The sequence below is a fragment of the Crinia signifera genome, chromosome 4, assembly GCF_055691185.1.
Source record: "Crinia signifera chromosome 4, ASM5569118v1, whole genome shotgun sequence".
Classification (NCBI taxonomy): Eukaryota; Metazoa; Chordata; class Amphibia; order Anura; family Myobatrachidae; genus Crinia; species Crinia signifera.
Genome location: NC_139220.1, coordinates 90,761,226 through 90,772,662, shown reverse-complemented (window position 1 = coordinate 90,772,662; position 11,437 = coordinate 90,761,226). Strand labels below are relative to the sequence as shown.

The window sequence follows — 11,437 nt, the reverse complement described above, 5'->3', positions numbered from 1 at the left end:
CAGGGTATTTGTCTCTGACTGCAGCCCACTCCCTGCTTCTCCTCTGCGCTTTATATGCTCCAATCCTTTCTACTCCCACTAACCTGTGTGAGCCATACGCAGAGAAAGTGATGAGTGAGGAGCAGGTATTAGGGCGGGATGTATTAAAATACATTGCCGCCCTTCGCGATGCCAGCGCATATGTACTATCATATGCGGCTGGCATCGCGATGCGGTGACGGAGCCCCCACCGCGATACCTGTACTCTGGTGTGCGGGGAGTCTCCGTCACCTCCCTGCCGCCTGGCTCTCCCCTCACGCCGGGTACAGCTAAGCAGGCTGTCCCCGGCGCCTCCTCCTCCCCCCTGCAGCCGGAAGGATGTCCGGCTGCTTCACTAGAGGGAGGAGTGTTTTACCTTCCGGGGTCCAGGAGGACCCTTCAGGAAGTTAAGCCAGAGGGGGGGTCGGCGAGGCGGCGGGTTTGCGTTGGAGGCGGCAGGCGGCAAAAAGAAGCCCATAGGCTTCTATAGGGTATCGCCACCCTTCAATGCGGTATCGTTTTTGATACATTGGAAAATGCGGTAAAACCGGGGTTTTACCGCATTTTCCGTTTGATACATCTCGCCCTTAGGCACATGAACTCTTGGCTCAGACTGGTAGCTGTGGGTGGGTGCCTGCAGGGTGCTGGGGTTGTACAAGCTGCAGTGGAAGCTGTGTGCCTGCTGGGGAGTGAAGAGTCACAAGGGCTGCCTCTGCTGATGAGCTCCAGGGGTTAGAGGAGCGGGATTTCCTCCAATCAGAGCACAGCACATTCTTCATCAGGGAATGTATGGTACATATATGCATTTATTTAATTTACAGGTTCTTCTATAGTGCAGCAAAATCAGTTGCGCTTTGCAATTAAAAACAGTAATAAAACAAATAGTTACAGACAGAAGCACAAGGCCCTGCTTGCAATATTACCGTCTACCGGAATTGAGAATTTGTATTGCTATTATAGTTATAGTGTATGTTCTGTGGGTTTTTTTTTACATTGCATTTAAGTACTGCTGATCTAGTTGCTGATCTAGTTGTAATATTAAAGATATATTTTTTATTATTAGTATCTGAAAAAATGTAATGCCTTTTTACCATTAATAACCAGAGCCTATGCACATAATCCTTTAAACATATAAACATATAAACGCCGGGATTATATCCATATACTTTTCGGTACTTGCTTCCTAGCACGGCGCCCATCGGATTCCTTAATTTAAGGTATGCAATGGGACCCGACGGACCCGATTTCGGGCTTTTTTTATGCCATTATAATGGCGTGGAGTTGTTTCCATATAGTGTGGCGAGCGCAGCTAGCCCGAACCGTGGTGAGCGGACACGTAATACGTGGAAAGTAATGCGCGAACGCTCGCGACGCTTCGGTCTCGGTGGCTCACTGCGCTCGCCACACTATATGAAATCAACTCCACGCCGACGTGGATAGTGGGGGTATGAAAAGGTCGGAGAACGTGTACCGCCGCCGCTCGCCACGCTTTGGGTTCACGATCGTGGCGTTAACAATGTGGGGGCAAACAATGAAAAATGGGGTCTGGGGGGCATTTATCATTGGGGCCAATGTAAAATCGGGTCTCAGGGACCATTTAACATTGGTTCCAATGTAAAAAAATCAGGTCGGTGGGGTCAATCGCATTGCATGCAATATGGTTGCATGTGATGCGATTGACCCGATTTTTTCAACCCGATTGCATACAATTAAAATCGGTGGCGCCGTGCTAAGAAACAAGTACCTACTTTTCTTTTCTGATATAGGCAGTAGGGAACTGCTGCCATCAAAACCCCACAGGCTGCTCACTCATAACACACAAGGGGAAGTGTGAGTTTCTCTGTCATTGTAACATGATAGTTTTTGTATTTGTTACAAAACGCTCTTTCACTAGGAACTTCTATATTACAATATATCCAGAGTGTTCCATCACTTCTTGCTGGGGACAACTTGTTGTAGCACTACTGTAGGTTAGAGATCGGCAGCTGCAGCCATTGTCCAGATTCTGAAGGTTTCCAGGGGTAACGAGGTTCTGCGTACGGAGGGCTTGTGCATGCATGCGAGGTCATCTATAATCGCTTGTGATGCAAATTCACAGCAAAGCGTGCAGCTCTGGATCAGGCCCTGAACGTGCACAATGTAACACGCACTTTGGGGGCATTCAGACCCGATCTCACAGCTGCACATTTGCAGCGATCTGGTAGCCACCGCTCTGCTAGAGTAAAACCTGCCTTGCGCATTAATGTGCTCACTGTGTGAATGGACGTGTATGGCTACAAATCTGTTCGCAACCGAGCGAATCTGTCCAAAACTCATTGGCAGAGGCCGACCATCTACTGGTTTACACTGGGCACAAGTCATCGCAGGCTCAGAGTAGCCAGAGAGTTACTTGGCGGGGCGATGAAAAAAGGCAGAACCTGCCTGGATCTGACATCACACACCCTCCCCTCATACGCTAGGCACACCTATCATTTTCCTGGAGATTCCCAGCATTTTTCTAGACACACCTGCGTTTTTCCTAACATTCGCCCCAAGACGCCTACCTCCTGTCAATCACCTTGCATACGGTTAATAGCCAAATAGACAAAGTAGCAGCCTATCATCGCAGCACGGCCTTGCGCATGCATACTATTGGCCATACACATGCACAGTGTATTTATAATCATCCAGTGTGTGATCAGGTCTCATTTAGCCCCTTTGTGACTTTCAAGCAGCGCTAACACTATGATTATTGTCTAAGTGGCACTACTACTTTGGGCATTGTGTGTAAGCGGCACTATTACTGAGGGCATTACATGTGTAAGTGACACTACTACTGTGGGCATTATTATGTATAAGGGGCACTACTCTATTATGTATAAGGGGCACTACTGTGAGTATTATTGTGTATAAGGGGCACTACTGTGCAGCATAACATGAATAAGGGGCACTACAGATGGAGCCTTCTTCCGCTAGCCTTCTCTGAAAGTAGGGGATTAGTATTTGATTAAGTCCAACAGATCTGGCTCACTCAATTCTATTAAAGGGCTAGATGAGGATGGCTCTATCTGTATGTGGAATAATAAATAACATTTATGCTTCTGTTTGGTGTAATTTGAGGTAGGGGTACTATTTTGTCTCCACTCCCATTCCTTGTGAGACCACATCCTTTCTTCGAGCATGTGCTGTCCCATTGTAAAGTATGGGAAGATGCAAGTTTATACTTTGCAGGGGGATCCCGGACACCCTAGCACCATCCTTTGTTATCATAATTTACATCTCTATATAGTTTAGTTATAGACAAAATCGAAATATTTTAATTTAAACAAAAATGACACTGGAACTGCAAGAAACATGTACTCAATTCGCATATACACAGGAATGTACTTTTTCACGTATGTGTTTTTATCTACTTCTATCACATTTGTATCCACATCTAAATATTACCTGTGGTGTCACTGGGAGCCTCTGACCGCTGAGGTGGATGTGACAGATTCTGCTGTGAGAATTTTTTATTGCTATGGCACCATCAAAGATATCCAATAACTTGCCAATCAACTCTAAATTGTAGTAGACTTGGGTTGGCCATTTATATTCCATATAACATGATTAGCAATGAGTAGACGAATGTAAGTCTTTTCTGCCACCCAGTGGTCCGCTGGAATAATACTTCCACAGTACATAACAAGAATATGTGGTTCTTGTGTAGTTTCATGGCGCCGGGTTCTACGCTCGCCACAAACTATGTTAAAAAAAGTAACTTAACTCCATGCCAACATGGATAGTTCATACTAACACTATCCATGTTGGCATGGAGTTGATTTTAAATAGTGTGGCGAGCGTAGCGAGCCACCGAGCCCGCAGTGTGGGAGAGCAAAGCGAGCCCCGCAAGGGGACTCAGACGAACGGCGCCATGCTGGCGCCGTGAAACTACACAAGTACCGAATATGCTAGTGTACATAACTTATTTAATTTAAAGCAAAGTTCTAATTAACAAATGATCATAAAGCACAGTAAATATTTTTTTTTTTAGAAAAAACTTTATTCATGTACTACAGGTGACAGGACACCAATGGAAGAATATCTTGACAACAAAGGTATAAGGTACAGAAATGAGTCTGCATAGTTTCAAAATGTATTAAATATGAGCCACATAATTTTACAGTATATGATGGACACTTTGATAATGTAAATACAGAAAATATCAATAACTGAGGTCCTGGTTATAAAAATGTTACATCTTTGGTGTCTTCACTGCAGCCAAGATCTTTTATACCCGAGGACCCGATATATTTTGTTTTACAAAGTGAGCATGCATTACGAGGGCCCAATAATGGGGATAGAAATGGGCACTTGGGCTGTATCATAAGAATGGGTGATGAGCATGAAAATAATTTGTTTTAGCCCATAGAATTTTGGTGAACACCCTACAATAAAAAAAAAAATTTCAGCCAAACGGGCAGTTAGAAAGGCACCATCACACATAATTACATTCCTAGACAGACAATAAGGTTGCAAATATATCTGGGTTATTTTAAATGATATATGGGAACAGTGTTCATGGGCAAAGCGGCAGTAGAGACGGATTCCGTGTCATGGCGGCAGAAAATAACCAGCTAGAAAATAGAAAGACTTTAAAAAAGGATGATTGTTCGATATATATAATTTGAGTATTTTAGACACTGACAAACCTACTCGCAAGTAACATGCAGAAGAGCATCCTCGTTTGTAAAGCGAAACATCAGATTATATAATACTGCACGTATACAATATAGTACAATGGAAAATGTGCAATATGCGCATGTGTTTTGCCTTGTTGCTGTTTCCATGAACATCTATCACCGTAAACAAGACACAGAGCTGTCACATGACTGCAAATAGATGTCATCACAGTTCTAGAGCAGTTATAGGCAGTGGCAAAGGACACGGAGCACGGCTCCGTCATTTGAAAAATATATATATATATATCAATGTTTGTAACAGTTAAGAATAATGCATGTTAAATATATCCCTTCCATGATAGTGTTTTTTTTTTGTTACAAATAAATTCACTCTTTTCTCTAGAGCTGCTATATTAAAATATATTCAAAGAGCGTTCCAGCAGCCTGACGTGTGTTCCTGATCGGGACTACTTGTTGTAGAACTACTGTAGGTTAGAGATAAGCAGCTGTAGTCATTGCCTGGTTTATTTTCCAAGAGAACTGATCCTGAATGTTTCCAGGGGTAACAAGGACCAGTGTCTAGGCAGGAAATCTTTACTACAACTCTGTGTGAGGTCTTGTGTTATTCCATCTCGCTTTCCATCTTCCTGCCAGTAGTGTCCAGGGCTGTGGTAAAAGTCTTCTTCCAGGTGAAAGGACCTGATGGACATGTTGATGTTGAGTGTGAACATTGTAATACACACTTGTGACTTTAATTCCAGCTAGTGCAGACCTATGTGCAATATTCTCATATTGTAGCACAATGGTATGCCCTGGTGGTCAGGAAGCCAATTGATGTTCACAATTCTTTTGGTGTAAAGATAACCAGCTATGCAATGCATTATATTGGAAAAATACCCTTTTGGTGGTCCTAGAACTGGTTGTGTGGATAATAACTGGGTTACCTAGTAATTGCTGCCACAGACGTTTTACACTACTACACTCCCCATATCAACGTATCACTGTCAACAGTGGCTAAATAGGATTTGGGAAATTTGCACTGAGAAGGACAGTTATGGGGAAACTCCAATGCTGGAGCCACAAGAAGGCCACACAGACAAAGAAACCTACAATGAATTAACCAGATTAGGTTACGGCAGAACACGCTGGGAACTGTAGCTCCAAAACAGTGGGACAGATGATGTCTAAGACTGTCCTACAAGCTGCTCTGCGGGAAGTTTTTTTTTTCTCGAAAGAAGCGAATAAAAAATGGAATGTATAAAAACACATAACAAAAAACAGGCTTTTTGTAAAAACAAAAAAAACTATAAATAAATGTACTAATTAAATAGACATGAAATGGGAGACTACTACAGAACTGTGAAAAGCAGGCCATTATGGCTTCTTTCTTAGATAATTGGAAGGTATCCAGCCCTCCCAGAATGGGGCCCCGCTAAGAACCCTACAGAACCACCAGCCACCAGAGCTCTTCTCCTGAACCTCAAATACTGTCCCTTCTTTAAAGCTGCCTGTATCTTCATCCCCATCAAAATCGGCAATAGCCACATAATGGGAATCTTTGGGCAAATCAGAAAGTGGTGCAGCAGGTAATGACTTCTCTATCTGCCTTAGTGCCTGTGCCTTAGGAACAAAGCTATTCCTTACTTTGGTATCATCACTGATGGATGAAGGAAGGAACGGTTTTGCTTTTGGCGGGATCATTATTGGTCTGTTTGCTGTAAAATCAGCATTTTCCTTTTGCTGCATTGCTGTGGTCTCATTTGCTTCATTGGGAGCAAACACTTTCTTTGGAGGAGGGGGCCTTCTTGGTGGAACTACAGGCCTCTGGGGTGGGTCTTTCGTAGCCTTTGATTCATTGTCAGCAGTTCTCACAGGAACTGGCAGTGCTTTAGATGGTGGCTCTCTTGGAATATCGTTATCTTGTTTATATGGATGTTTTGTATCTGGTTTATCCATGGGTCTGCCAGCAGCCCCGAGACAAGGTGCGGTATACATTGGCGCATCATTCACTCCACTGCTTGCACAATATTCTTGTTCTTTGGCTTTATCTAAAGATTTGGCAGCAGGTTTGAGTCTGCTTCTCAGGTTTGAAATATCAACCTTATCTTCATTACTTACTTCAGTTTTAGCTGTAGCTAGTGGTTTGGGTCTCACCTGGGGTTTAGACTTCTGAAATGGGTTTGGGACAATTAACTCTGGCTTTTCTGAAGAAAACTCAGGTTTAGGTTTGTTGGCAATGGGCTTAAGAACAGGTTTTTTCAGTTCTTTTGGTGACACCTTATGCCCACACTCCAGACCCATTTCATTTTTCAGCTGAAACATCTTGCTTTTGTCACTTTTTAGGTCAGGTTTCCTCACGTCTTTTGGGGGAAATGGTCTCTGTGGACTAGTGGAGATCATACTGGCTGATGGCTTTGGAGGGGGGGCACGAAGCTGTGGCATACTTGGTCGCTCAGAAACATCATCTGTTTTCAACATGGATTCCCTTCTTGGAGGTAGACTTGGTTTCTCTTCCCCATCATCACCAGCTGCCTCATCATACACACTATTTAAAACATGTTCTTTGATATCCAAAGGTGCACTTTTAAATCCTTGATCTTTACTCTTCCAATCCTTAGAACACTTTGCTACAGAGTCTGTACCATTTTGTGGAGGCTCAGGTAGTGGCCTGCAAGGCCCAATTGATTCTTCCTGAGAGCTGTGCTCTCCAGAAGCATTTGCCAAGCACAGCTGGGCCATTTCATTGGGTAAAGGGGCTAAAAAGTTGGGCCTTAAAGCACTGCTAGTTTTCTTGTACTTGTCAATAAAGGTAGCGGGGGCCCAGCCCTCTTTGTCATCAATCTGAATGTACCACCAGCCACTATGGTTCTTCTCAATTACCTAGTAGGAAACATACAACAATGCTTTATACAGTATATGCTTTATCCAAATAATTTGCAGTATATAAAAGCATCACACAAAAAAAAAAAACGGAAACATTTTTAGCATTTTATTTTTACTTATATTTATAGAGAAAAAAATTTGAACCACTAAACAAGTTAGGGGGATTACGTATCAATACATCATAGATGCATCATTGAGGTAGTATTTACTAAGTTTGTTCTAATGATACTGTAGGTAGAATCTGTTTGGATGTTACAGACAACTTCTGCACTGCTTGATACATTAAACACCCAAGATGTATTCATTTTCGTATATGGTATCTTTAGCTTTTTATTAGTTTAATATCAAGGCTGCTTGGATGGGACCGAAAAAAAAAAATTCTGAGCTTTTTCAGGTGATGAATACAAATCCTAACACAGCCTCTCCCAGATCCAACCCCTAACACAGCCTCTCCCAGATCCAACCCCTAACACAGCCTCTCCCAGATCCATCCCCTAACACAGCCTCTCCCAGATCCATCCCCTAACACAGCCTCTCCCAGATCCATCCCCTAACACAGCCTCTCCCAGATCCAACCCCTAACACAGCCTCTCCCAGATCCAACCCCTAACACAGCCTCTCCCAGATCCATCCCCTAACACAGCCTCTCCCAGATCCATCCCAACACAGCCTCTCCCAGATCCAACCCCTAGCAAAGCCTCTCCCAGATCCATCCCCTAACAAAGCCTCTCCCAGATCCATCCCCTAACACAGCCTCTCCCAGATCCATCCCCTAACACAGCCTCTCCCAGATCCATCCCCTAACACAGCCTCTCCCAGGATCTGGGAGAGGCTGTGTTAGGGGATGGATCTGGGAGAGGCTGTGTTAGGGGATGGATCTGGGAGAGGCTTTGTTAGGGGATGGATCTCGGTGAAGTCACTGTGCTGCACTGCATTAAACAATAACAGCTCACACTGCTGCTTCATAATGTTGGTGGTCTGTGCTGGGCTTGTCACATGACTAGATGGAATCAGAGAGAATTATTTCAACATGGAGCAGCAGATGTGGACGCTACCTTGAATACCAGAGCTTTACTTCCACCATATACAACAGCACAGAAGTCCATGACATTGGTCATGTTACAATTCCAATAGGAGTAATGTAATTGCCTGCGACTTACGGGCATTGGCCAGATCCAACTTGATTTTGACAACTGCCACTTTAAAGCAATGGGCAGAGTCACAGGGATCTGTGACACTAACTCCCTCAGTTATGAGAAAGCTCCAAGAACTGTGAGGATCTCCTGCATTATGGGATGAATGTTAGATTGTGCAGGTATGTAACTAAGCAGCTTGGTGTGACTCTCAGCCTAATACCCAACATGCAAAGTCATATTATATTTGAGCCCTTGCTATATATTTATACTATAAGTAATGACATTCTCACCTCAACCTTCAGTCCTGCCTGGAAGCTGATGCCATCGGGAATGGTGGTCTGGAAGTCAGCAATAGTGTAATACTCTTCTTCAACATGTGGGGGCGTGGGAGGCTTTGGCAGATTTAGTCCTCTGGGCTGATGTATATAGAGAGAAACCAAGATAACAGCTTATATACACAAATCACATTAATATACTTCCGGTACAATAAATAGCATTGTAATATTGTTGTGTCATGCTGCATTATGTAGATCTCCATTCCCTTGAAGTTACAATACGTGCCCACGTGTCATGTGTACAGACTACCATCTTTCCATGCATTATTATGCGCAAGGAGCCAGATTATAACTCACATGGCTGAGGAAATGAATTATAGAGATCCTGATTCACAGCAGTGAAAGCCGTCTAACTATTGTGCCCATAAAATGTAAACAGTATAGAAACCTATTCCACATTTCCTATGAAATAAAATATATTAAAAATAGTCTAAAAAATGCATCTGTTATGCAGATTGTCCTACACATTAGCCTGGCATAACAACCCTGACACCAGGTGATGGAGGAACCTTGGCACTCCAGCTGTTGTTGAACTACACATCCCAGCATGTCCTGCAACAGTTTTAGCATGGCCAAAATGCAAATCTGCTGCAGGGCATGCTGGGATGTGTAATTTAACAACAGCTGGAGGGCCAAGGTTCTCATCCCTGCCATAGAACATCATGGCAGATAATATTAATGCATGCACTTCCTACAATTTTGTATAGAAATATAATTTAGGCATAATTAAATATACATTAATAAAAAAAATCCAATAGGTCATTCATCTTAACTGTAATAACTGGAAATGTCTTATTGAGAAGACTATAGAACAGGAGAGGTAAGAAATACTCTAGCTCACAAAGGAATTTTTTCATGCACAAACTTTAAAACTTGGACATCAGAATTATTGGACACCAAGGGGCAATTCGATTGTTTCTACCAGTGGCTGTCACTAGTGGGCGCCTGACATAAGAATTCAGTTGTTGGTCAGTTCGAGCATGCATGCAAAATGTGAAAATAAATCTATTTACTGGACAACAAAAAGTCTGCAGAGCAATAGCAGGCAGCCGGAAGAGTCACTTACGATCGTAAGATCACGGCGAGGAGGTGGCCGCTGCCTCATGGTAGGAGATTCTGCAGAAACACAAATGCACGACTGCATTAATAAAATGATAGACAAACCACAAGATGTGAATGACAAACTCCATGATAATTACTGTGTTTATAGCAAAAGCACTATTTATTTTTGGGTTTACTGTCCTGCAGACCACATAATCTCCTCTTTGTACAATCACTGCTGAGCATTAGAAACGCTCTTAAGGCCCCATGCACTACTCCAAGGTATCGCATGGAGCCTCACACGCAATACCTCAGCAACTGCCGCTGGGGAGCCGCCATGCTTCCCGGTGGCTGGACTGTAAACGATTCATCGTATGCAGTACTTTAACATACTGTATGATGTATTGTATGTGACCCCCAGCAAGTGCTGCTGGATCCACCTGGATCCAATTAATCTTATGTGCATCACTTGTGATCATCGGATCTGATATGATGCGCACGGGAACGCACATTTGATTTGGGCACTTTTCCCCTGATTTCTCAGCCCAATTCGTCTGAATCTGGTGAAAAGGGCCCACATTGTATAAGTGTCTAGTAACAGAGCCCTTATACATTGTACTTTTAGAGAAGACATGACATTATTGCCCTTTAATTACCCCAGAGAGCAATACACAAGGAACATTTTTCTTGATAACTATTCATAACTGAAAAAAAATGCTAATATAATTCAGGAGTCTCACTTCGTTTAAAGTCTGTGAAAGGAACCTGGCGACCGGGAAGGTCCCGATCTCGACCAGCATAGTTCTGCTGCCTGGAGATTCCATCCAAGTCTATAGCACTGGAATTGGCACTGGATCCTGAAGCCAGCTTTTGGGCCAAAAGGTCACCACTGATTTTCTTAAGATAGGATGCTGGGGCCCAGCCCTCTGCTCCTTTGTACCTGCAACATGAAATGTCATTTAATATGCTGTCCCCCAGTCACATTGATCAGATCCTTAATAGACGATAACACAGAAACTCAAATTTTGCACAGTATTAGATAATGAGCTCATGTGAGATCACAGAATGTATTATGGTCATTGTGCGCATTACAACACACTGTTCATTACACTATTCAGTTCACACAGAGGCAACCTGATCTCTAGACAGCCTTGCAACTTTCTGTCTGATGTATGGTACAGCTCAAGCTCTTTCTAGGCTTGCAAGTACGTTGACTTGAATGTTCGATACCTCTGCAGACATATACCTTTAATTTTTCACTTATAATTCTGCAAATTCACATATTTATTTTATTAACCATGTAAATCTCAATAAATACCACACGCTACACAACCAGAGAAGTGCATGGACCTGTTAAAGTGGTGTTTTATAAACTACAATTACT

At 43.1% G+C, this 11,437-nt stretch overlaps 1 protein-coding gene across 2 annotated transcripts in view; it reads right to left on the bottom strand.

Moving 5' to 3' along the window:
• Window positions 1-4,027: 4,027 nt before the first annotated feature.
• SH3PXD2B (SH3 and PX domains 2B) overlaps window positions 4,028-11,437 on the bottom strand; it is a 126,525-nt gene continuing 119,115 nt past the window's right edge. For both annotated transcript variants that reach the window (XM_083181985.1, XM_083181987.1), the window contains 4 exons: window positions 10,794-10,993; window positions 10,079-10,128; window positions 8,968-9,093; window positions 4,028-7,538 (listed from right to left, as the gene is read on the bottom strand). In XM_083181985.1, the coding sequence (XP_083038111.1) occupies window positions 6,033-7,538; window positions 8,968-9,093; window positions 10,079-10,128; window positions 10,794-10,993 (1,882 nt within the window). In that variant the 3' untranslated portion in view covers window positions 4,028-6,032. The remainder of the gene's footprint in view (window positions 7,539-8,967; window positions 9,094-10,078; window positions 10,129-10,793; window positions 10,994-11,437) is intronic.